This window comes from Oratosquilla oratoria, chromosome 3, assembly GCF_046742065.1.
Source record: "Oratosquilla oratoria isolate Oo_2021 chromosome 3, ASM4674206v1, whole genome shotgun sequence".
In the NCBI taxonomy this organism is placed as follows: Eukaryota; Metazoa; Arthropoda; class Malacostraca; order Stomatopoda; family Squillidae; genus Oratosquilla; species Oratosquilla oratoria.
Window position 1 is genome coordinate 37,265,596 of NC_134779.1, and position 24,238 is coordinate 37,289,833.

At 38.9% G+C, this 24,238-nt stretch overlaps 1 protein-coding gene and 1 long non-coding RNA gene across 4 annotated transcripts in view; one reads left to right on the top strand and one right to left on the bottom strand.

Moving 5' to 3' along the window:
• Positions 1-4,598, bottom strand: part of LOC143021634 (uncharacterized) — a 109,149-nt gene extending 104,551 nt beyond the window's left edge. For all 3 annotated transcript variants that reach the window (XM_076179247.1, XM_076179252.1, XM_076179242.1), the window contains exon 1: positions 4,089-4,598. In XM_076179247.1, the coding sequence (XP_076035362.1) occupies positions 4,089-4,190 (102 nt within the window). In that variant the 5' untranslated portion in view covers positions 4,191-4,598. The remainder of the gene's footprint in view (positions 1-4,088) is intronic.
• A 1,413-nt stretch (positions 4,599-6,011) lies between these two features.
• The window catches only part of LOC143019600 (uncharacterized), a 42,052-nt gene continuing 23,825 nt past the window's right edge, over positions 6,012-24,238 (top strand). Inside the window, exon 1 of the long non-coding RNA XR_012965835.1 lies at positions 6,012-6,164. This is a non-coding gene — a long non-coding RNA (uncharacterized LOC143019600). The remainder of the gene's footprint in view (positions 6,165-24,238) is intronic.

Here is a 24,238-nt window from a genome sequence, read left to right on the forward strand (position 1 = left end):
GTTATGAATGAAAGTGGGGGAAGGTACCTCTGCTGTTCATGAAGTGGCAGAAAAAATGGCATTTCTCAAATTATGCCTGTGCTCTCTCAAATTTCTTTCATTTTCAACTTTCCTGGGTACAGGGTGGGCCCATTTTTATGTCAATGACCCAGTCATTTGGTAGGCCCCAGGATGGGTTTGTTCATCATTCAACTTTCCAATTTTGTGTACTGCTCATTCTGTTGCCCTGTTTAGTGGTTCCCTCCTAGTGACACTCCCCAATGAGTTTACTTCTGCAATTTAGCCTGGCTGTACTTGTACAGTTATTCTGATAAATACAACGACAAGCAGTATTAGACAGTCTAGGTAGCAACATATTCATGGTGAAAACAATGGTTTGTTTATGCTCTGCTCATGCAGATCAGCTACTGGAAGCATCTGAAGATCATGCGACTGCTGTTTGGGCAGCAAAAATCAAGCTTCCCTCCCTTCTTATGCCTATTGGGAATATATCCAATAGTGTACCCAAGACTGGTCATTTTCATACATGCAGATCTGTGGTGTCATTTAAAATGGTATCCTTAACCCCTTCCATACGGTGCCGCACACGTAGGCGTCATGGACTTAGATCTCAGTGGCAGCAGCCAATGCCAGCCGTACGACGTGTCGTAATAATACTCGCATCATAAAATATAGTCACCGCTTATATCGATCGTTCTCTCTTTCACCCGCGAATTTTGAATACCACAGAGAATGGGATTCAGGGCACATTTGAGAGAATGTAAAAATACAGGGGCGACTACAATAAATATAATCAAGACGCCGATATGGCAACCTCGCGAATACACTCACTCCCCATGACGCCTACGCGTGCGGCACCGTATGGAAGGGGTTAAGATACAAATCATGCACTTATGAAAGTGTAGCGATGCTACCTGCACCAAACAGTAGAATTCAGATTGTTCCAGTTCCTCATCCAAAGCACAAAGATAACCAAATTCCATGGGGTACTCTACCCTAAACTGCACATGCTTTAAATTCACTAATGGAATAACATGGAAAACACAGCTATAGCTGTCATGCCCTGCTTTAGATATGCTTGGGGAAATGAAGACCCTTCATCCACAAGGTGACAAACAAAATAGAAGGCGATAGATCAGTTATGGTTGTTGTTGTTGTTGTCGTTCCCTAGACTGTCTGTCCGAGCAGTCCTGTCTCCCCAAGGAATGCTACAGCTGAAACTGGGTTTTCCCACAAATCCTTTATAGAGTGTATTTTGGGTTGTTTGCGTGCATGATTGTGTATAATGCAGTCTTCCATTATGTGTTGTATGGTATGGGGTGAAGTGTTACATCCTGGGCAGCCTCTTCCGGTAGCTTAGAAGTGCTGGGTGGTGGCCACACCGCACTGGTAGCTTAGAAGTGCTGGGTGGTGGCCACACCGCAGTCTGGCCAAGTGGACTCTGTCCTTTCGTTATGGTTGGTTGTATGAATGCTGGTCAATTTGGGTGGTGTCACCAACTCCCCCTTTATGTTTTGGCTTGTGGAGTAGGAATATCTGTGTTGATATAGAGATAATTAACATACTGGTAGTCAAAGCATAAACATGGAAGTTCATCGATTCTAGCAAGTGTCAATTCAAAAGGGCATAGGTTTGAGCAAGAATTTAGGTTGTGTTAGGTTATACAACATAAAAGCTAACAATTCAACACATGCTCAATTATCTCTATCAATATAACTATCCTGCTTACTGGCTAGCTCAGCCCACCGCAATAAGCAGATTTAGTTTGACTTGAGCATGTAATGCAGGTGGACACTACTACTATCACAATGTTTATAGCAGACATTATTTCATTGTATGAAGGAGTGATTGTGCCAACAGCACTGTATGGGGAGAAACATGGTACATAAGACAGGAAGAGAGAAGGAGTTTGAATGTGATTGAGATGAGGTGTCTGAGAAGTATGATGGGGGTTACTAGGCTAGATGGGTGAGAAATGAAGAGGTGAGGAGGAGAACAGGGGTGGAAAGGGAGTTGGGAGATAGGTGTTGATGAAAGAGTATTAGGATGGTTTGAACACATGGAAAGAACGAGTGAAGAATGACTAGTAAAAGAGGTATGGAAGGCAGATGTGTAGGGAGTGAACATGAGGGGACATCCAAGGATGAGGTGGATGGATGGGGTGAAGGGAGCTTTGGGGAAGAGGGGAATGTCTGTTGAGGAAGGACGGGAGAGGACAGAAGACTGGGGTGAATGGAGAATGGTTGTATATGGATGATGTTGTGGAAAGGGTTTTCGGGATGGGGGGTGAGGTATATGTGTGAGCAAAATTTGATGCAGCCCGAAGGGATTTCTCCCCGTCTTCTCCTTTTATGCATGGGGGGACAGAGAGGGGGGGGTCGCCGATTTAATGAAGCGGCCTTGCTGTGGATGTGCTGTGTCTTGTGACACTACTTCTGACCCAGGGCAGTGGACAGGGTGCAGGGATGACCCGTCATCCAGGAGGTGCTAAGATAAGAGGGAGGGTGGAGGGGTGTGGAGTGTATTCAGGGATGGAATGGGTGAAAATTATTTTATGCCATTTCCTTTTTGGCTACCTCCCTTGTAAGGGGGAAAAAAGCCTCGATATATGTACATGGTGGGTGAACATAACGCATGCTAACATAAGTGATGTGCAATCATTAGTCTTCATATTTTACCAATTTCAAAAGACTAGATACTGCCAGGTTTCTGCCTCTAGTGGGGGGGTTAAACCACGTAAACCACAATTTTGTTTCCACAAAAATTGTGTGGAAAAAGAAATACCAGGTAAAGCATAAAAATGAATAGATAAATTGTTTATCCATTAGTCATTAGGCTTGTCATTAGCTTTTGAAGTGTAAATTTGATTCAATGTCACAAAGTGAGAAGAGTTTAGCTTTGTTGAACATCTCATTTGAAGAAAACTAGTAAATAGTGTCAGCACGATGAAAACCCAAGGCAAAAAAATGACGACAAATGTAGTCATGGCAGGCTGAGCTGGTGGGTTGTCTCGGCAGTGCAGATGAACCAAGTTAGTTGAGTAGAGGGGCAGAGATGACCCAACAGTCTTGGGTATACTCTGTACTGCCGAATGGGTGACTGAATGTACTGTACATCAATGCAACTTCTGGATTGTTTGCTTTTGAAGCTTTGAGTATCAAGTTTGCCTTCTGAAAGAGCGTTTTCATGACCTAATGTTATGCTAATATGATTGTACTACAAGGGTAGTCATCTGTGTCTATTATGAAGCACTATCTTGAGAGTTCAACTGAAAGCATGTGGATTTGAATCAAACACTTCTCTAATTCCAAGCCATAGCTGTTACCTGCCTTTAACACTTCAAGTGTATACCATAAGGGTGACTGCTTTGTCCACAGCTACATACCTCGCATACACTCCTTAAGTGCAAAAGACTGGACAACTTGCATTGTAACATTAACCCACAATTTTTGTGAAAAATACCAGTCCACATAAATACTGACAGGATAGATGTTACATATAAATCATAGTACTCAGTAAATTTATGCAGTTCCAATGTTATAAACCATTCCTTCACCAGCTTTCCAAAAAGAATAACTTGTCCATTCATTCTTACAAATATTCAAGCTAACCTTTCATGACCTAAAACAGAAACTACCAAGTCATCACTGGATGGTTGGGACCCACTATATACTTTTGGACTTTAACAATGCTAAATGAAGGTAGTACAAACCCACCTTTCTACAGACTTGTTGAAATTCAAAATCAATACAAAATTCGTAAATTTGGGTAATTTCCCCATGTGCCTCTAAAATGCCCTCAACAGAAATCAAAATGCTCGAAGCTACTTACTTTCAAAATCACAAAATAAGAAAAATAATTTCCCCTACAGTAAAAAATTAGTAGTCTTCCCAAACTTTTGAGAAAAATGAATCTCCAGCGTTATGAAACTACGGCATCTACCCTACCCTATAGATAGGTAAAATTCAACAGACCCATTAATTAACCTATGGCGACACAAGCTGTGCTGACGAATTTTAAGGTTTATACTTTGTCTATGGACACGAATGAGCAACAAATATCTACCATTAAGCGTCTTTATAAATTACCTGTTGTGTAGCACAGGGAAGGGCCTCCTGAGGTCGCTGTCCTTTCTGCTGCTTGATGGAAGGTGGTGCTGTGGCCGAGGTGATGGTTCTTGGTCCTGCCATTGTGAAACTGTTTTGTTTTCAGCTGCTGCACTCTGCCAAGTCTCTATTTCTCTTGTGCGCTTGGCACCTCTCTTCCTCAGGAATAACAATCACTTAATAATCTAAATAGCATGAAGTACAGTCCGCACTGGGTACAATGCTAAGACTCCGCCAGAGATCGTGGTTGTTGAGAACAAAGACAGTAGAAGTTCCAAAATGGCGGCGTCGCAGTAAGGTCGCTTGGGAGACCAATAGCTTCACCAACCAATGTTGTGGACTGAAGAGATGGATTTTTGGAGAGTTGAAGTATAATAGACATTACCGACACCAACTACGATATATTCTCACGGCGATTTCTTGCCGAACCCAGTACCGAATTGTACTTTCCACTACTGCTGTCGGACAGACTAGACGCTGCCTTCCCCCTTCCGCGTCTTCCATTGAATCTGGCTACAAAGGCTTGGTGACGTCATAGACATCGACCAATCAGCGTCGTTCTGTTCTGACTTTCACCCTGAGCGTATTTGATAATAACCTCAATATACTTTTTCTTCTAAATTAACTACACGAGTAAAAAACTATGATAACTAATAATCTTTTAATAAAATTTTGTTTATAATTAAATCTATAAAATGTGCAAAGATAAGGAAATAAGAAATAAATTTTAGTTTATATCCAGCAGTTGCTTCGCTCGACTGTCGTTTTTTCTCGGTATCGTTCGGGACTTCTCTGATTGGTCAATAGTGGCGAAGGGGCCCTTTCCGTTGGTAACATAACATCCGAAATATCTTAAGAGCCTTGGTTTAATAAAATTCAAAAACTAAATAATTAATCATATCTTAACTTACAAATTATAGTGTTAATTATAGTCCTGATAGCCAATATAACGCCTTCAGGACAACTTCTTATTCTGATAAATGGTTAACGTTGAGGGTTGAATATAAGGAAGTCTAAGCCAAGGACGCTAGAACACATTTGCATTCAAACAAAGAAGCTTCAGGCAATATTGACACAATAATAAATATAATAAATGTTATCCCAGTGATAAGTAATATGCATATGACCCTTAACGTATATTCGTTATTGCTTTTGATACAAGGAATTAGTGCAAATATTAAGGTACGAAGTGCAAACGGATAATGTTTCTAGGAAGCTGGCAGATCGGGATGCCTTGTGCGTATTAAACAAAATGCCCTTGGATTGATATTTCATACATCATGACAACTGTACGTAAATGCGTAGCTGCAGATTGGAATGGAGTTGGTGCGAGAAGAAATGTATTACACTCCTGAGGGCTCGTCTGGTTCGGACTCATTCACCTTTTCGATATCAGTACGACGTACGCATTTAAAGTATTGACGTTGCCAACTTAGTGTGGTTAATTAAAGACCAACAGAAAATTATTTACAATCCACCAATAACCCATATGACAAGAGTCACAACATGGAGATAATAAATGTGAAATTCTAACACAAAAGGTGATCTATAGGGATAATAGATTTCTGAATGTGAAATTATTCATATATGCGATTATCACCTGTTACAATTGCAATTTGCTCGAAGTGAAAGGCCGAAAGTCAAAGTCTGGTGAAGACGAATTCGAAAGATAATGTTATATCGGTTGAATAATATGCCAGTGTATCTACTCTTAAGTCGGCACAACAGTATGAATCTCATCTTCAAATACCGGGAGCTTTTAATCTATTGGTTATATAGCTGATTCATGTATCTATACCTCGACCCTAACTTATTTTCTTTGATAATCGAATGAACAAAGACGCTTAGAGGTGATTGGGTTGGCTACTTGGCTCTTAGGACGTAGGTTGGCGTGTTGGGCTGACCGCAACGGTGAAGGGCAACCTACGTGGGGTAGGGAGGAGGCTAGGAGGGAGGGTGCTATCGCATAGACGGACGTCACAACTAGAATTCAAGGAAAACTACTCCGTATCTCTCCCGTGCCCTATTCAGGAAGAATTGTACGCCGTTTGCCAAGACGTACGTACAACCATATTCGTTATTTGATATAATTGTAGTAAGACGCAAGTTAGCTGATGTGACGCAGCAGGTTGGCCGGCCAGGAATAGATACAAACACTGCAACGGTGAGCCTGCAGTGAGGGAGGGATCGTGTTCCAAGCAACATGCATTACTGTAAGAGACGGCAACAAACAATGACGAACAAAGTCCCATGCACTGTTAGTTACATTTTCATGTAAGAAAATTAATTGGGATAAATATCATATGACAAAAAATAGAGTCACATGTTAAATTTCTGAATGCAAATTTCATTCCGAAATACAAGAATAAACTTATATACCGACTTCGTAGTTAAATCAATTCTGGATAAAGATATCGACAATGTCATCATGCACATTGAATGTTTTCAGAGTATGGTTCATTCAAATACGTTTGTATTTACAACATTGAGTGCATACAGAAGCACTGGAGTCTGAATGAATGTTGGATTGTTTTTTATCATACTTCCATGGCACACTCTTGCCCCTATTCTTCACCTATCTCTTCTAATATGCCTCTCTCTCATATACTGTATATGTGTGCGTGATTTACCATAGTCTTAGATCACGTGTCACTTTCGTGATTGACAGGTGGTGTGATGTAATAACATGATCTTAGATCAAGTGTTGATCTCGTCATAAAATATATTACCCTTCCTGATCAAAGTGTGTGTTTAGAATTAAAAACAACAGAATGCTCCTACTTCACCATTTCTTTATTTTCAAATTTCTAAGAGAAATAAGCCATCTGAAGAACGTTAAAAAAGTCATAAATTACCCCTGTATTTCGACGTGTCTTCAAGAATAATGTTTGTCACAATAACAATAGAACAAAACAAATTGTGCTAATAGTGATAAATACAAATAAGACACAGCAAGAATTACAATTGACCGATCTTGCAAAAATTGTCACAATAGGCCCAAGCGGTTATGTCGTATGCCGGCTTGACCTCTTCAAAGTCAGGAGGAGGAGGAGGTAGAGAAGCGGGGACGGGAGATTTCTTACCACCCGCAGCGAAGTGTGAACAGTGCAATGAAAATACTTGTATTTTTCTCTCGAACAAAAACACCTTTAAGAAGTTGTGATCTACTGGGTTCGCTTTTAATTGCAATACTCTTGTCGCTCCTGACAATATCGCTATACCAACTCTGACTACCTTTCTATCCAACTTTTTAACTTAAAAAGAATCAACAAACAGCGATTGCTCCCACTCTCATTCTTACAAAAGCTGGGGATACAGAGACGGCACTCCAACTCTGGTGGGCAACGGGTTGATAATGATAATGATAATAATAATAATAATAATAATAATAATAATAATAATAATAATAATAATAATAATAAACTGTTTATTGAAAAAATGGCAGCCGAAGGCTGAAAATAGTCATATGTAAGAGGGTACATAATAAGATGCTGAAGTGATTGTGCACTATACAAATATATAAAACATGAACATATAAAATGACAAATGCGTCTTAGTGTTAATATGATGTCTGGATTAGGTGTTGTTTAATAAATGTACAATAGAAGGTATGGGACTGAGTTTATATCTGTCTGTGCGTTGTGCTTTAAAAGGTTTGAGTCTATTGTGATGTCTTGTGGCCCGGGCAGGACGGTCAGATTGCAGATTACGGTGGCGAGGACGACATAATAGCTTGAGGCCGAATTTTCTTAGTGTCTTCTTGTGATGGTCAGAGAGTTTGGGCAGGTTGAGGATGGTAAGAGCAGCCTCGTAGTTGGAATAAGAGGAGCCTAGGATGATCGAAGGTAGGTGTGTGTGTGTGTGTAAGGTCGTAGCATTATCATGGTTCGGGTCATATATTATGAGGTGAGCTCCCATCTGGGGAGAGGTGGGTTTAATAAATTATCGATGACGAATCCAACACGTGATTCAAAACCATGGTGAATCACTAATACAATTCAAATCTACCCAAAGTTTCTAACTAGAGGGATCAATGGAAAGTGTCGTAACTTAGAATCTCATTTTGTCCTGCGCCAGGTGATTTTATTTAGCTAAATGGAAATTCACGTCCCATCAGCGTGTTGATGGGCTATCTGGATTGGGAAATTCCACTTGAACAAGACTGTTCTGAACTGAATTGTTCTTCATTTTTTCTTAGTACTACTTAGTACACCTTAGTACCCCCAAAATATCTGTTAAAATCTGTCGATTCTCCCACTGTAAAATATAAGAAACACATTGTATAAGTAGAACTAGGATCGTGATAATAAATTTTTAGTTTCTATCTGAACTTCATGGATAACCACCCCCAACCCATAGGGCCAAACACCCGAAAAAATAATAACAAATAAATAAATAATTAAAAATAAAGCCAATGTTGACATTGCCGTCGTTCATTTTATTGACAGCAATCTCTTCTCGTGTGGTTACAATTGTAATAAAAGATTTCTGGATACTCAGCATCTACACTGGCTTGCGGCCCGTCGCCAAAACTTGTGAAGATCTCGGTCTATTCTGAGTATGCCCGAGGTACTTGGCAGTAGCTGAACTAGTGTCAGCATTTTTTTGTTTGGTATGTTTTGTGTTTTCATTCCGAACACCTTTGTTTTTACTACTACTTGCCAATTTTTTTCGTACATTTACACGTGATCAAATCTACCTTTTCTCATCTTTCTTCCAGAGCCGATAGTAGCATAGTACAGAGTTTTGCAGATTGAGTATTTCATTGTTTTCATTGTTCCCCTGTATGTAAAATTATCTGTGGATGTAAGCCTTGGGGGTAAGAACACTCGAAGGGTCGTGAGGTACAGCTGGGGAGATCCTGTTTCGAATTACGACGTAGGCGAATGTGCAGACGTAAGAAAAGCAACCTGCATTATCACAGAGCGCCATTTAAAAGCACTTCTGCTTACGTTACTCGCTGTTCGGACGATGAACCTGCTTCCAGTGATGTGTAAGAGACTGTGTACATGAGTACGCATGCGTGTGCTTTTTATGAACTACATTAGCGCATGTGTATATTCCTCAAATAATTAAAAAAATAAATAGTAACTAACAAATATAAATAATCAAAAACATTAACACAGACCATATAATATATACATAATATCAATATAAATATTAAAATACATATTAATAAATAATAAAAGTATCCAAGCCCGTACTGTCCTTGGCCCGTTTGCCCCCCACGCCTTCCCACTTTCTCCCAAGACGAGATGAAAACTCGGTCTGTCGCTCTCCATCACATTATACACCTCTTCTCTACTATATTTTGAACGTGCCTCTCCCCATTTCTAAATATCTTCGCCACGTAGTTGGAAATATCTAGATCTCTTGTTCACCATCAGGTACTCAATCGGTGTTCTGAGTCCACCTTCGATTCTTCACCAAAACATTGTGGTCTAATGCTCTAAAAGAAAATACTGTTGATGGATAAATTCGTTATGTCCCATTGGTTTGATTCTCCCCGCTACTTTTTACCTGTTTGGTTTTATTCACGGATGAAGTTTCTATCAGTCTTTGAAGCTCCACAAAATGAAAACATAGGGGAAAAGCTATTAGGCTCATCACGATTTTTTTCCAGTACCTTCGCCTCTCCTATGTATCTAAAGCCAAGATTTCTCCTGATAAATCTAGTGTAACAGGTATTAACTCCCGTCGTTACTGAGACACCATTATGGGATCACATGAAGAATTGTCACCCCAGAACGCCCACATGAAGAATTGTCACCCCAAGAACGCCCACATTAAGTATTGTCACCCCAGAACGCCCACATGAAGAATTTTCATCCCATGAGATCCCACCAGTACGCCGAATATAAAAAGTGGAATAAAGATTAGGTTAGATTGAGTTAGGTTGAATGAGGGTTATGCTTATTTCCGTCAACTTATACAACCGAAGAATCGTAAATCCTTGGATATCCCACATGAAGAATTGTCACCCTGTCGAAGTCTGTGGTAATGATTCTTTTGCTGCAATGCAATGTTTCCCTACACGAGCCTAACCGACACCCATGGGTCTTCCCGCCACTGCCTATCGCCGCCGTATGACCATTGATCACTGGCCATAGTCGGGGTTGCCAGGTGGTTCCAACATTTTGTGGCATTAATTTGTGTGAATTTTGGCGTTTTTTGGCAACACTATTATCCAATTTGGCAAGCATTTTGGCAAAAAAAAAAAAAAAAAAAAAAAAAAAATATATATATATATATAATATATATATATATATATATAGAGAGAGTGAGAGAGAGAGAGTGGAGTGGAGTAGTTACTTGAAAATGGAAGAATATTCTTCTACTTCATCTCTATGAAAACCAAGAATTTTTATCAATGTAAAACCAATAAATTGGAAATAAGTAACTACATACCAGTAATTAAAAATAAGGGATAAAGTCTAGACATGTGTCCAGACACATGTTTTGAAAATGATTAAGTCATAGGCAGGAGGAAATACAGAAACAGGTATAAAGCTAAACAAGTTTTTTTTTATTCCAGGAATTAGGCAATTTCTCCATCAATATGAAACCTCGTACCATCTTCATCCACATAAAAACTAGGTTAATCATACATATACTAACATAAAAAAATCCGTATAAAATAAAGTTTGGTTCCTTCCATTATCCAGCAAAATTTATCAAAGACATCTTATCTCAAAAGACAATGGAACAAAAATTGACCCATACTATTTGGTATTTTCACTAAAATATATAATAGAAAATAAAAGTTTGATTCCTTCTATTATCCAGCAAAATTTATCATGACATTTCATATGACACTAAAATTGACTCATGTATTGTATCTAGGTATATTATAGAAAATAAAGCTTGGTTACTTCCATTATCCAGCAAAATCTATAAAAAAAAATTTTTGCATAAGACACTGGAACAAAAATTGACTCATACTATTTGGTATTTTAACAAAAATATATTATATAAAATAAATAAAGTTTGATTCCTTCCATTATGTAGTAAAATTTATCAAAACGTTTCATAAGACACTGAACTAAAGTGTTTTATAGAAATAGCCTCTGTCTGCTTTACATACTCAGTCACCTTTAGAGCATGAAATTATCATCATCCATATCAAGATGGTCAAGTATTCCTTCTACCTGTTCTTCTTGTGTTTGATCTTGTGGCATATTATACATACTTACATTGAAGTTTTGTAGCATGTCGTCTGTCACAAATTTCTGCAACATGAGTTTTTGTTATCAAATGAGATTTTATCATCAGAATGCTGTTCAAAAGGTCACAGCTAATTTTGTTTCTTAATTTACTTTTCACAATTGTGACATGGCTGAACATTCTTTCTACAAATGCATTTGATATAGGCAAAGACAAAGCAGATAAAACTAAAGTTGCAAGATCTCGAAACCAAGGTGAGCCAATGGCATTTGTGTGATTGTATATATAACACCAAAAGGCATTCATGTCATTGAGATCAACATCATATGCTCTCCAATCAATTATCCTGATGTTCTCAAAATTTGGGATTTTTATGGCAAAACTACAAAAGTGCCATAAGAATTTGGCAGTTTTTTAAGAGATAGCCATTTTATGGCACATTTTGCCAAATTTGGCACCACCTGGCAACCCTGGCCATAGTCTACGTAGTAGGATGGATTTAGCATAATTATGCTAAATAAATTATACAATACATTGATAAAAACATAACAAAGCCAACTTCAAGACAAAATATTTGGCAATATTTATGCCACTCTATCATAACTTCAGCTTGAGAAATCTGGTCACTCTGATACGTGGTCTAGGATCATGTGTTAGACTTGTGACTGACAGTTATCACTCATACATGTGCTAGTGACCGGCAGCCATTAAACTTTTGAACGAGAGCTCAAAGTTCTGCAAATAATGTGACCTTAAGAACTGCTTGCTCAACAGAATGTCGTGATACCTTGCAGTGTTGTGATTTGTTTCTTTCGCCTCTGCGTGTGTGTGTGCGCGTGCGTGCGTGCGTAGGGTGTAAATCACCATAGTAACACATGTGCTGAACGCCTGATCGGCAGCAAAAATCCAGTTTATATGTTGCTCGATTTACGGTTGGTGCTTTGACAACACACACACAAAACCACAACCACCTTGCCCAAAGGGAACATTAACAGTGTGAAGTTTTAGTAAATGTTTTTTTCATGCTGGGAGCGTGGCTCGAACTCAAGACGTGTTACCTGAGGCGATAACCACTGCACCAGCAAATTGGGTGTACATGAGAGATGGTGTCGGGGTAAAGCGAAAGTGATTTGGATTTTAGCGAAGAATAAAAAGTGTTTCTACCTTTTGGTATCACATCGCACCGAAATATTAGAACGGATGCCAGATGTTAGAGAAAGAGAGAGAGAGAGAGAGAGAGAGAGAGAGAGAGAGAGAGAGAGAGAGAGAGAGAGAGAGGGGGGGGGGAGGAACAAAACGATCAGCACAGAAGCGTGTCCAAATCTCATACGCTGAGAATGAATTGAGGTTGGCAAAGAGTGCAGCGACCTGGACTGATCGAGCTTTGAAGGCTGCTGGGGGTGAGGAGGGGTAGGGAGGAAAGAAGGGAGGTAGAGGACGCTGCAACGGCCTCGGGAGGCGACAAGAACGACGCAGTTCAAATCTCACTGTAACTTTCCATATCCACCATAACGCTCTTTCAACGCACGCTTGATATACAAAAAAGCAAACGTGTAAAAGAAAAAATAGGTGTTCAGTAAATTATGCAAGGTCAAAGGCTAAAACAGAACAATTTAAAAACGAAAGAAAAAAATAAGTCAGGTTCTATATTCATGGCAACAATTAGGTGAAAGGAGTGTGGCATCAATAAACGGAAACAATAAAAGAGACAATGGCATCCGTTGCGAAGGGAGAAAAATAATAACGAATCAAATCGAGAAGAACATGATTGGAAAACAGCTGCAGTTGTCTGATGTAGGTCGACTGCCCCCCCCCCCCCCAAGTTATTACAGGGCAAAGTCGAGTAAGTTACATTGAGGCAGGATCCCGATTGTAACTCCAACTCTCAAATGCAACGTACATAAATATGTGAAGTATGCTAAAAAGTTCAGTAAAACCACTGAGAAGATAGTGCTCTGGTCTTCAATCGAACATGCCTACAAGCAAACTTACTGCCCATTTATACTATTATATATATATATATATATATATATATATATATATATATATATATATATATATATATATATATATATATATATATATATATATATATATATATATATATATATATATATATATTATATATATATATTATATTATATATATTATATCATATATATATATATATATATATATATATATATATACATATATATAAATTATCGGTAATATTTAGAGCTATCATTGGTGGGCAATTCTTGGTGAAGAGATTGGGTCGTAGAGATAGTCAAGGAGACATTTAAAGAGGGCAGCAGAACGGAGAGATAATAGGGAGATAGAAGTGAGCTTTTGTGGAGATTACTCCCGTATCATAACAGAGCGCCGCGCGACTCTGCTCCGGGGGGGGATTTGTTTGTCCCTAAGAATGACTTGTGTATAAAAAGTGTGCTTTCGGTACCTAATACGGAGGAATCTTAAAAGAATGCGTGACTCAGGTTCGTAGGTATGAAACATTAATGTTGGCAGCATAAATACTGACAGCATAAAACTTATGCAGTCAACATTATCATGCAATGTTTTCTGGAATACAAGGTATCATATAATTGAAAATATATGAGGCATTTTTCTTATTTTTATATGCCTTACACAAAACGCGTATTCGCACGGGTAAATTCATTACCCTCTTCCTCTCCATTAGTGTGTGCTAGCGTGTATATAGCATGATGTGTACTCTGCCAGTGTCGGTACCAATGTTATGTGAGAAACTCACCTCAAAAATACCTAACGTGATATGATTACAGATATACCACAAATTTAATCGAAACAAGCAAAGGCCTCGTCATACCAGTGATTAGATTATAGGATAAAAAACATGTGAAATTAAATCATGACTGACTATGCAGCGCGTTTGTGGTAGCTGGCCAAGAGCATCACGTGCCCAAACACGAGTTGTCCCACAAAATCATAAACTATTTTCTTCTTTTTTATTATTAGATGGTTTCGCTTAAATAATCATAATTTATATAATAAACGTGTTATACGAAATATTATAAGGACAGAGAATCTCTATTTAGCTCAAGGCGAGTTAACGGAATAAATTAAAACAAATATTTTCGACAGATGTCGGTTGGTATGTGTGTCACGCGACCTTAGGCTCACTGTAGCAATATTGCGACACTCTTGCCCACTATACTGCACGCTTTTCTTGTGACAATCTACAACATATATCCTCTTGTATTTTTCCAGCATCCTGTGTGAAATTCTAAAAGATTCACATGCTCGTTGCATGAATTAGTACATTCAAAGTAAACATAACCGATCATAAATTCTCTCTTTGTATCTATCTTTGGCCCTGAGGATACAAGGTTAGCTTGTTTTGACGCATAACATCACAACTGAGAGGGCGAATATCAGAGAAATCCTTCGCAACTGAAGAAAGTGAATAAAACCAAAGGATTACAAAGGCGAAGCATGCCGACAGGAGACATTTTGGTAGACTAGGTCGGATGCGAAAAATAATGATAAACATATAAATAAAAAATATAATAATATAAATGATAAATAGAATAAATAAATGCATATGTATAGTTAAATAATAAACAAACAGGTAAATTGTAAATAATAAATTTACATATACCTAATAATAATAATAATAATAATAATAATAATAAATAAAATTATAAATCAGCTGACGGCAGCAAGAATAAGAGGTGAAGTGGGTTTAGAGGAGACCCGTGTGTCGTGCCGGTCGATCTGGGGCTCAACGTTCTACTTTGGCAGCATCGAGGATTTGGCGCCTCAGATCGATAGCATACGAAGAAAGGATGAGTAAGCCTCGTGGACCCACGCGGATAAAACCTTCATGCATTACGCAATGCCCTGAAATCCATACGCTGTGAAAAAATTACCTAAAACATTCCGTGGTTTTAGGAAGTTTTTGACTAGTGAATATATCGAAGAAGGGGAGTTTGAGACAGGCAAGAGAAGCATTGGTCTTTCGTCTGCAATAACCATCGCTTTTATCCTTCAGGCGGAGTCACAGAACTGGTAAAGGATTTTTTTATTTGGGTGGTAGTAGAGTGAGAGAATAGTAGATATTAAAAGTAATGACCATTCTTTTCTTGAGTAGAAATTACTTTTCAATTAGAAAATAATGCTGTTCGATTCTGGTCTGTAGGGAACAAGGAAATGAAAAGACTAGAAAAGGAATTGTGATGGTACAGCAGTAGTAATCAAAAGATGTATAGTTAGTGAATCAGTATATTTACGTAAGATTAAGGACGGCGGTCGAAAACATGCAAGGGACACGTTGGCAGCGTTCTTGTCCCCGGTAGATGAAAAATGAGAGGTGTGACACCAAACGGACTGAAGAGAATACGGAGGGATAGCTGTTCAAAGAGAAGGAATGATAGAAAGAGCAGTGAACGTCTTGCAAGTGAAAGTGACGGGGAAGTTGACATACCGGGAGGATCATCATCCTGTCTGATTTTGGTCGCAAATACAGGAGAGGGAAATATACTAAAGGAACATAAATCTTGCGTAGTGCCTGTATATACATACATTACACACACACACACATATATAAATACGGAACGATTACATCGTAGAGGAATAATATTAATTAACCTTCAGGGAAATGATCGTAGTAAAGTTGTGGGATACTTTTGATAAGACCACGTGAGAGGTGCCTGTGGATAGTGAAGAATGATCTGCACGGAAATGAAAAATACATATGTAAATAAACGAATACTGCCGGAAAGTTGTTTTCTAAATGCCTCGCAAAGATAATGAATCACACGAAGAATCGTCACCCCAGACTTAGACGGGGTTACATGAGAGACAGAATGCATAGAATTGTGTTTGCATTTCAACAGCTAAATGAAAGTACACGAATAGTGGGTTAGGACCATATCGTTGTCATTGGTACAAAGTAAAGAAATACCGTTAAAATCATGGGACTGTCTGGGGTGGAAAATGGTAGTCTCACTTGGTTATGGTAAAATGGGAGAGTTGGCTTGAATACGGTTGTTTGTGTATCTGTGATGTCACTGCTTGATTAATGCGTGTATATACATAGTAAAAAAATAACGACACCGTTAAAAATATAGGGTGGGGGCAGTGGAGAGTGGGCTAGTTTGGATGATGGGAGAATTTATGTTATACAACAAAAACTGACCGCCTGACGTTCGATCGTTTGGCAATAGTTTCGGAATTATGAATTTTGTGTGTGCATGTGCGTGAGTTTGTATGCTTGATACATGTTTTTCACCTGAAAACTATCCATTCCATCAAGAGAGTGGCCTTGTGAAGCCAGGTTTTTCTGAAATATTGATACCATGACAATATGCAACAGAGCAACGCATTCGTCCAATGTCCAGAAGTGTCAATGCTTTGCTTGTATAATGGTTTTCAAAGTATCTCACATATCCGTGCCCTCTCTTAAAAGATGTAATAATAATAAATGACATATAAATGTCAGTATCTACAATTACCTCCCGTACATTATACCAAAAAGAGCAAGGAATTGTAGAATAAAAGTTGAAACCGTATTTTACCTTTTCATCATTCAGGGACAATCCAGTATTTCCGTCCTTCGGTCAACGTAGGATTACCTTGTTGGAATGAAAGTGTGGCAGTAACATGTAATAATTCAACTTGCAGAAAAGTGAAGTGAGATAAATTATATCCGTTTATATAACGAGGGGATTTTTCTTATTTCAATCAAATCATCTGGCGGTCGCAAGAGTAAATATAGCATACAAGAACACTGGTTGAATCATATTTTGGTCGTCCGGGGAAGAGAAGTTGCAGCGAGTCGAACGCAGAAAGGGGCGGAGCTTCCACGGTTGCCGCTTCGCTCGCTCGAGCGTCCTCCAACTGTCAGAAGTTGACGTATTTGATAGCGCTAGCAGATACAGCCCTCATATCCCATGCATGTACCTCTCACAATTATTTCCCAACTCGTTACATTCGTAATACTTGACATGATTGCTATAGCGTTCCCTTTGCGTCACTGCATACCTGAGGTCAGAAACGCAGCTTTATGATTCATATGTAGCTTACCCGTTTGTATGGAGGCGCGCATATACCGTATGCAAAGCTTTCACATCAATGTGAAAAATTGTACAATATACGCGTGAATAGTTTCACAGTAACAAGTCAAAACGTTTGCTTGAGAGGAATGTGAGTGAATCATGTTTGATCTCAGGCACATATTCAAGTAATGAAAATATTAATTTGAATGTGACAAATTGCTGACCAAGAAATTCCTATCAGACCGAAATCGGATAATATCAGGAAGGATCAGTATAAATCTCCACGTCCTGTTCCTATGGACATGCCCCCTTTTATCAATGTAACTTTCTTGTGTATATACAATCACACTCCCGTTCTTGTTGCCCTGAATATGCAATACGCGAAATTGTTCAGTTTTCAAAATTTCTGTTTTCATATGAAAATATCGTAACATTTAATGTAACAGGAAATTTTGCTCTAAGATCACAGTATCACTTGCAGAAAGGCGCAGGTATACAATATCCAAATGCTGAAATAAAATTCAAAGTGTATAATGACAACCTATAGGATGAAAAGTATAGGCGAATTTCAAACGTACAGCCAAATTACCAAATGCTATATGGCATCTCACATATATGAATTCGCTCCATCCAAGTTACCAAATGCATGACGTCTCACATATATAAATAAAACGGTATAATTAAAATATCATGTGTTAAATGACATAATATAAAAACCAAATGCTGAAATTAAATTTAAAGTGTACGATGACAACCAATATACAAAATTGAAACACAGGGATCAGTAGTTAGACTATGAAAATCACAGATGAGTTTCAAACGTTCTTGCCATATTGACAAATGCAGTATGGCATCTCATACATATAAATCAAACGCTAGAATTAATATAATGTTCCTATGTATGCCAAGGGCCTGTTTCCTCTTATAATAGAGGTAGCCAGGTATCGATTGCAATAATATTAGTACTAATAATAGCAAAATAGTTATTATATATATTGGGAATAAATATGAGATGAAAGAACGAGAGTAATAACATATATAAGAATGTATATTTGTTTTGTGATACATAATTTTACTAAATAGTTGGCAGCATCACCGACCGACGCAAAGTGTGGTTGAAGAGACTCGTAGGGTGGGCAGGTGGGGGTGATGGGAGGCGCCACCTGCAGCCGAGCCTGGGGGGCGCTCCTGGCCTCCGTGCTCCATGGGCGGAGTTGCCCCCACTACCTACTTCCTCGTCACCAGACACCGCGTCATACCTGTTTCTGGTGCTGGGTGGTGCCCCAAACAGGATTCGGTTGTTACAACTGTATTGATTGACTGACTGATTGATTTACCAGTTTATTTGTTCATCTGCATATAAATTTGTTTTCTATAAATCTATTTATTCATTTATCTAATTAAAATTTTAGTGGAATCCGGATGGAAACGCTAGTTATGGCTTCTAGATTTTGGCCAAGCTCAATCGAGGTCCCACACAGTCATATGATGTCATGGATGATTCACGTGACCCAAGTGTGACGTCATGAGACTCAAGTGTGATGTCACACATGACTCACGCGACCCAAGTTTGGTGTTACAGATGACGCACGTTACCCAAGTGTGACGTCACAGATAACCCTAGTGACCCTCAAGTATGACGTCATGTATGAAACATGTGACCCCAATTGTGACTTCATAGATGGTGCATGTGACCCCAAGTGTGACGTCACGGATGACGCACGTGACCCTCAAGTGTGACGTCACGGACGACCCAAGAAACCCAAGGACAATAGAGTACAATACGACAGAGTGCAGTAAAGTATAATACACTGAGTACAGTATGATGCATTACAGTACTGCTCATTACAGAGTATCGTGCAGCAGTAAAGTCAAATACACTGAGTGCAGTATGATACATTTTAGTACAGTTCGTTACAGAGTATCGCGCAGTGGACTACAGTACAATAGAGTACTGTGTAATGTAGAACCAAACACCATGGTAAAGCACAGTGTAGGACAGTGGAGTGCATTAAAGTAAAATACAGTATAGTATTGTATAATACTAGAGTACAATTCACTACAATAGAGTATAGAATAATTCAGTACAGTGCTCGTGCATGAAGAGAAGAGTCCTGCCAGCGAGATGGGCAAGGTCAGCCCTGACATCAACTTCCTGTCAATGCGAAGAAAATGTTCATTTCCTCTCTACTTACGGAGAGTCGGTGAGGCGACCCCAAATAAGGGTGGAAAAATTAGTGCATGATAACACACACACACACACACACACACACATATATATTATTCAACCACAAACACGAACCCAGCTAACCCGTAACAAAGTTACAGTGACTTAAACCAATGCGCTATCAAGAGAGTTGTTTGTGGTTGTTTGTGGTTGAATAATATCAATTGATCGCTGGGAACCATTCAGTGTAGATGTACACACATATAATATATATATATGTATATATATATATATATATATATATATATATATATATATATATATATATATATATATTGCAGAAACCACAGGGAAATTAAAGTAGGAATACTGAACGTTTTCGTCTGTTACCCACCCAAGGGTGAAGTATGTAGCAAAAATGCAAAACTAAATTTGGAGTTAGTTTCAATAGGAAACTTATGAGAAGCCCAAAAATGGGCCCTACACAAAAAGAGATGTATAAATAGAACAAAGGAAATACTGGTGGCGACTACCAAAATGGCCCCCAGGCTAGCCGCCCGATCGCAGAAGACTAGACACTTTGGAATTGTCCATGCTGGAAGAAAGAATAGAAAGAGGTGACATGGATAAGATTTTCAGACCTAAGAAAGGTACGGCTGGCAAAGTAAAGTATGGGTCTAAAAGAACATCAAGTGTTCACAACAAGAAACTTAGACGAATGCCTGAAGGATAGTAGATTTCCGCATTGATGCATTGTGAAAAAAGTTCAAGCGGTCAATAAAGTAATCTGAAACAGTTTGACAGTTGGAGAAAAGGTTGCACTCCTGCAGCACAACTCCTAACCTGTATATTGCAATTAGATAAACATAGTCAACACGGACTAACTGATGCATGCCCATTTGCTCAGAATTTGAATAAAAATAAACAAAATATATATGAAAATTCCAACTATTACTACTATTATTGCCATTTAAATGTCTAATGAATTAATCGAATTCAACAAAATATCGTATTATGTTTGGTGGTCGAACGTAGGGTTTCTTGGTTTGGAGGTAAATTTTAATTTGAGTGCACTACAGCAACACACTCAGAGAAGGGTAGGCCTTGCGTACAAAAATATTACTGGAAAAGGTGGCAGCTAGCCAGGGTGAGGGAGGGAGGGAGGGGGAGAGACGCTCAGCTACCATTTCCCGCGTATGGGGAGAGAGCAATGGAGAGCTTTGGAAAGGGATTTTGTTTTGTGTGCATGTGTGTGTGTCATCATAAGGCGGGTGCTCCAAACTGTCAAGTCAGTGATGATTATGTAGTGCAAGTTATATCCCGTTAGCTTATGGAGTCACTGTTTACTTGAGGGATTGTTGGACCTAAATTAGTTATCGACCATGCATATTTTCTCTCTAGTGATACATCCTCTGCGTGATACAATATTTTCTCACAGGGGGTTTTGGATGGGGAGAATGGTCTGCTACCATTTCCCGCGTATGGGGAGAGAGCAATGGAGAGCGTTGGGAAGGGATTTTGTTAACTGTGAATGTGTATCAACATAAGGCGGATGCTCAATACTGTCAAGTCAGTGATGTTAATGTAGTGCAAGTTATATCCCGTTAGCTTATGGAGTCACTGTCTATTACTTGAGGGGTTGTTGGACCTAAATTATTTATCGACCGTGCATATTTTTTCTCTCTCTACAGATACATCCTCTGCGTGATGTAACATTTTCTCACAGGGGGTTTGGAATGGGGAGAATGGTCTTCAATGATTGATTCTTTGTTCATCACACTATATAGTAAAAGAAGAAGACGAAACACTAGGTTCAGACCTGGGCGACACACCCAAGAGCAAGCTAGCGAAATATGATTACCCTTCTGAAAAAAAGCGCGCCAAGAATAGGCCTAAACGCAAATAGACAACTCTTCCCACTCCTTCCACGCACGCAACGGTCGAATGGAGATGGAATGGTAATACTAGTCATTATAACGATCATGCTAAGAATATTACTACACATGCACACATATGACTCCCAGGGTAGTGAGGCAAGAGTTGGGGAGTCACAGGGAGTGGGGTGCCCAGCCTGTATGTGGTTACACAGACTGACTCGCCCTGATACACGAGCAGCATATACCCCCAGGAGTTCGGTCTACATACAGACTGCTCTGGTATAGCGGTTAGAGCGTCGCGCTTGTTCTGTGACATCTGTGTTTGTTTACAAAGCAGTATCATGCTATCTTAACCACCCCATGAAACTTTACACTCTCTCGCACATGTTATGTGTTTGCTGTATTCGGTCATGGTTTCATGAGAAAGAGGTTATACATATAAAACTTTGATATTACTCTACATTATCATTTATGTGCAAATGAACATGAACAACTGAATAATATTTTTTTTTAAGAACTAACAATATCATGACGCCAACTTCATTCAGAAATATTAATTCTCTATGCACCTTGCAGACATGACGTCATGTCGTCATTCTTCTTCCGAAGTGAACTGATTTGTTCTTATTTCCACATTCATGGAAAAATAAGTTCCTCAACGCCCTCCTAGCATATATTAAAAATGTTTTATTTTAAATGCAGTTGAAGAAAACACGCCTGTCAACAATTATCTCTAAACTAAACTAAACGAGTTTGCGTCTTTGTCAACAGATGGCAAGATTGCGCACGAGAAAATGGCGAGGGACTTAAAACATAAACTCTAGATGTAACAGGTTACAGGGTGGCACGACGGCATAGAACTGGAACCGGAGTGAGGCACCTAGCGACACGAATGCAAGGTTCTTTGTCCCACTGCGCGTGTGTCGCCTCAGCGGCCATGAACACTAACCGATATTGCCGTATGTCCTTCGAACCAGACTGACGTGGCATTTGGTAAAAATAATTCAAGTGAAAATAGTAAATGAAATAAGATATGATAAATAGATATACAATATATCTAAATTAAGTAAGACAAAGTACAATTATATTACAATAAAATAAGGCCAAATAAATCCCGTTCAAGAAGAAATTCACGAAAGACGACTTTACCATAGAAAAAATCAATCAACCCCAACGCTACGTCGATACACTAAGAATTTTACCCAGGTTATGCCAGACGATTTGATTAATCTTGACCTGTTTGCAAGTAAAAGATTTACGTGCAGGTGAATAAAATTACACGGTGGTAACAGTATGAAACAAAAGTACCTCTCGGTACGATGGGATTACGAGACGACGTTATTGTAGATTATACTTCATCAGCGCTTCTATCTTTCACAGATTTGACTTTGATCATCCAGATGACAACCTAACGTTTAAGGTTTTATTTTATTTTGCTAAACAATTTAGAAAATAATGATAGAAAATATATAAGTATACTTAAGGGGAGCTATGATCAAGAACTCCATAATGAGAACGACAGTTATGAAATATAAGATAATACGGTGGATAGTGTCAGGACAAGAAATGAATCCCGGCTGAGGACACTGTCCTTGGAGGAGGAGGAGGAGGGGGAAAGGGGAGGACCAGTCGAATTCGAACATGGAGGAGGAGGAAGGGAAGAAGAAGAAGAAGAAGAAAAAAAAGAAGAATTATAAGAAGGAGGAAGAGGAGGAGAGGAAGCAGAAGGAACAAGAGGAGGAGAAGAAGCAGGAAGAGGAGAGGGAGTAAAGAGAGATAATAATGATAAGAAGGAGGCGGGAGAAAAATGAGAAAGAGAAGGGGAAGAAGAAGGAGGAAGAGGAGGAGGGGGAGAAGAAGGAGAAGGAAAAGGACGAGAGGAAGAAGAAAGAGGGGGGAGAGGAGAAGGAGAAGAATAAAAAGAAAGGGAGCTGGGAGCATGATGATATGAAGGAAGGGGAAGAAGAGGGAGAAGGAGTAGGAGCAGGGATGGGAAAAGAAGGAGGAGGACGGAATGGAAGAGGAAAAGAATCCATTTCTGCACCTCCCGGACAGACCATCCGGGAGGTGCCCCTTTCCCCTTCCGCCCATGTGACTTCAGGGAACTTTCCACATCCCTTCACCATTTTTTTTTCAGAGTTCGTCTGTAGTCTCCGTTTCTCTACTTGAAAGCGAATCCTTTGAGCGAAACGTAGTGCAATCAGTGAAGAAACCTTGTCTTCAAATCATGTTTTATCTGAAATGATAATGGTAATAATGACAATAATGATAATAATAGTAATATCAAAAATTATAATATTGATAAGTATGATAATATTAATACTAATGATAATAATAGTAATATTAAAATGATATTAATAATTATGATGATGATGATAATAATAATAATAATAATGATAATAATAATAATAATAATAATAGTAACAATAATAATAATTATAATACTAATAGTAATAACAATGATTCTAATAACAATAATAGTAATAATGATAATAATAACAATAAATGCATTAATAATAATAACAATAAAAATAAGAATAATAGCAATAATAATAATTCTGTACTAAAACAATTCAGAACTGATATTTTTAGGTCGAGACACACTGTTGCTGTGATGCACAAGGACCTCTCCAAGCTGTAGAATAATATCCAAGTGTCGCCAGGCGATTTTAATCACCTGAGAGCCGCACGCGTCGACACAAAACAGGGTCTCGCCCCTTCATGACCCCCACGGTCACCCCGAATAGAATCACCTGGCGGCAGTTATGTTCACTTACCCAAAACGCAAGAACTCGGCTCGACCGAGAGCCAGTCAAATCCGAGTATCGTTGAGGAAAAGGATTCGCGTTATGAGGCGCTGTTGACGTGATGTGCGCAAACACTAGCCAGGGCTTTTCGTGTTTCGGT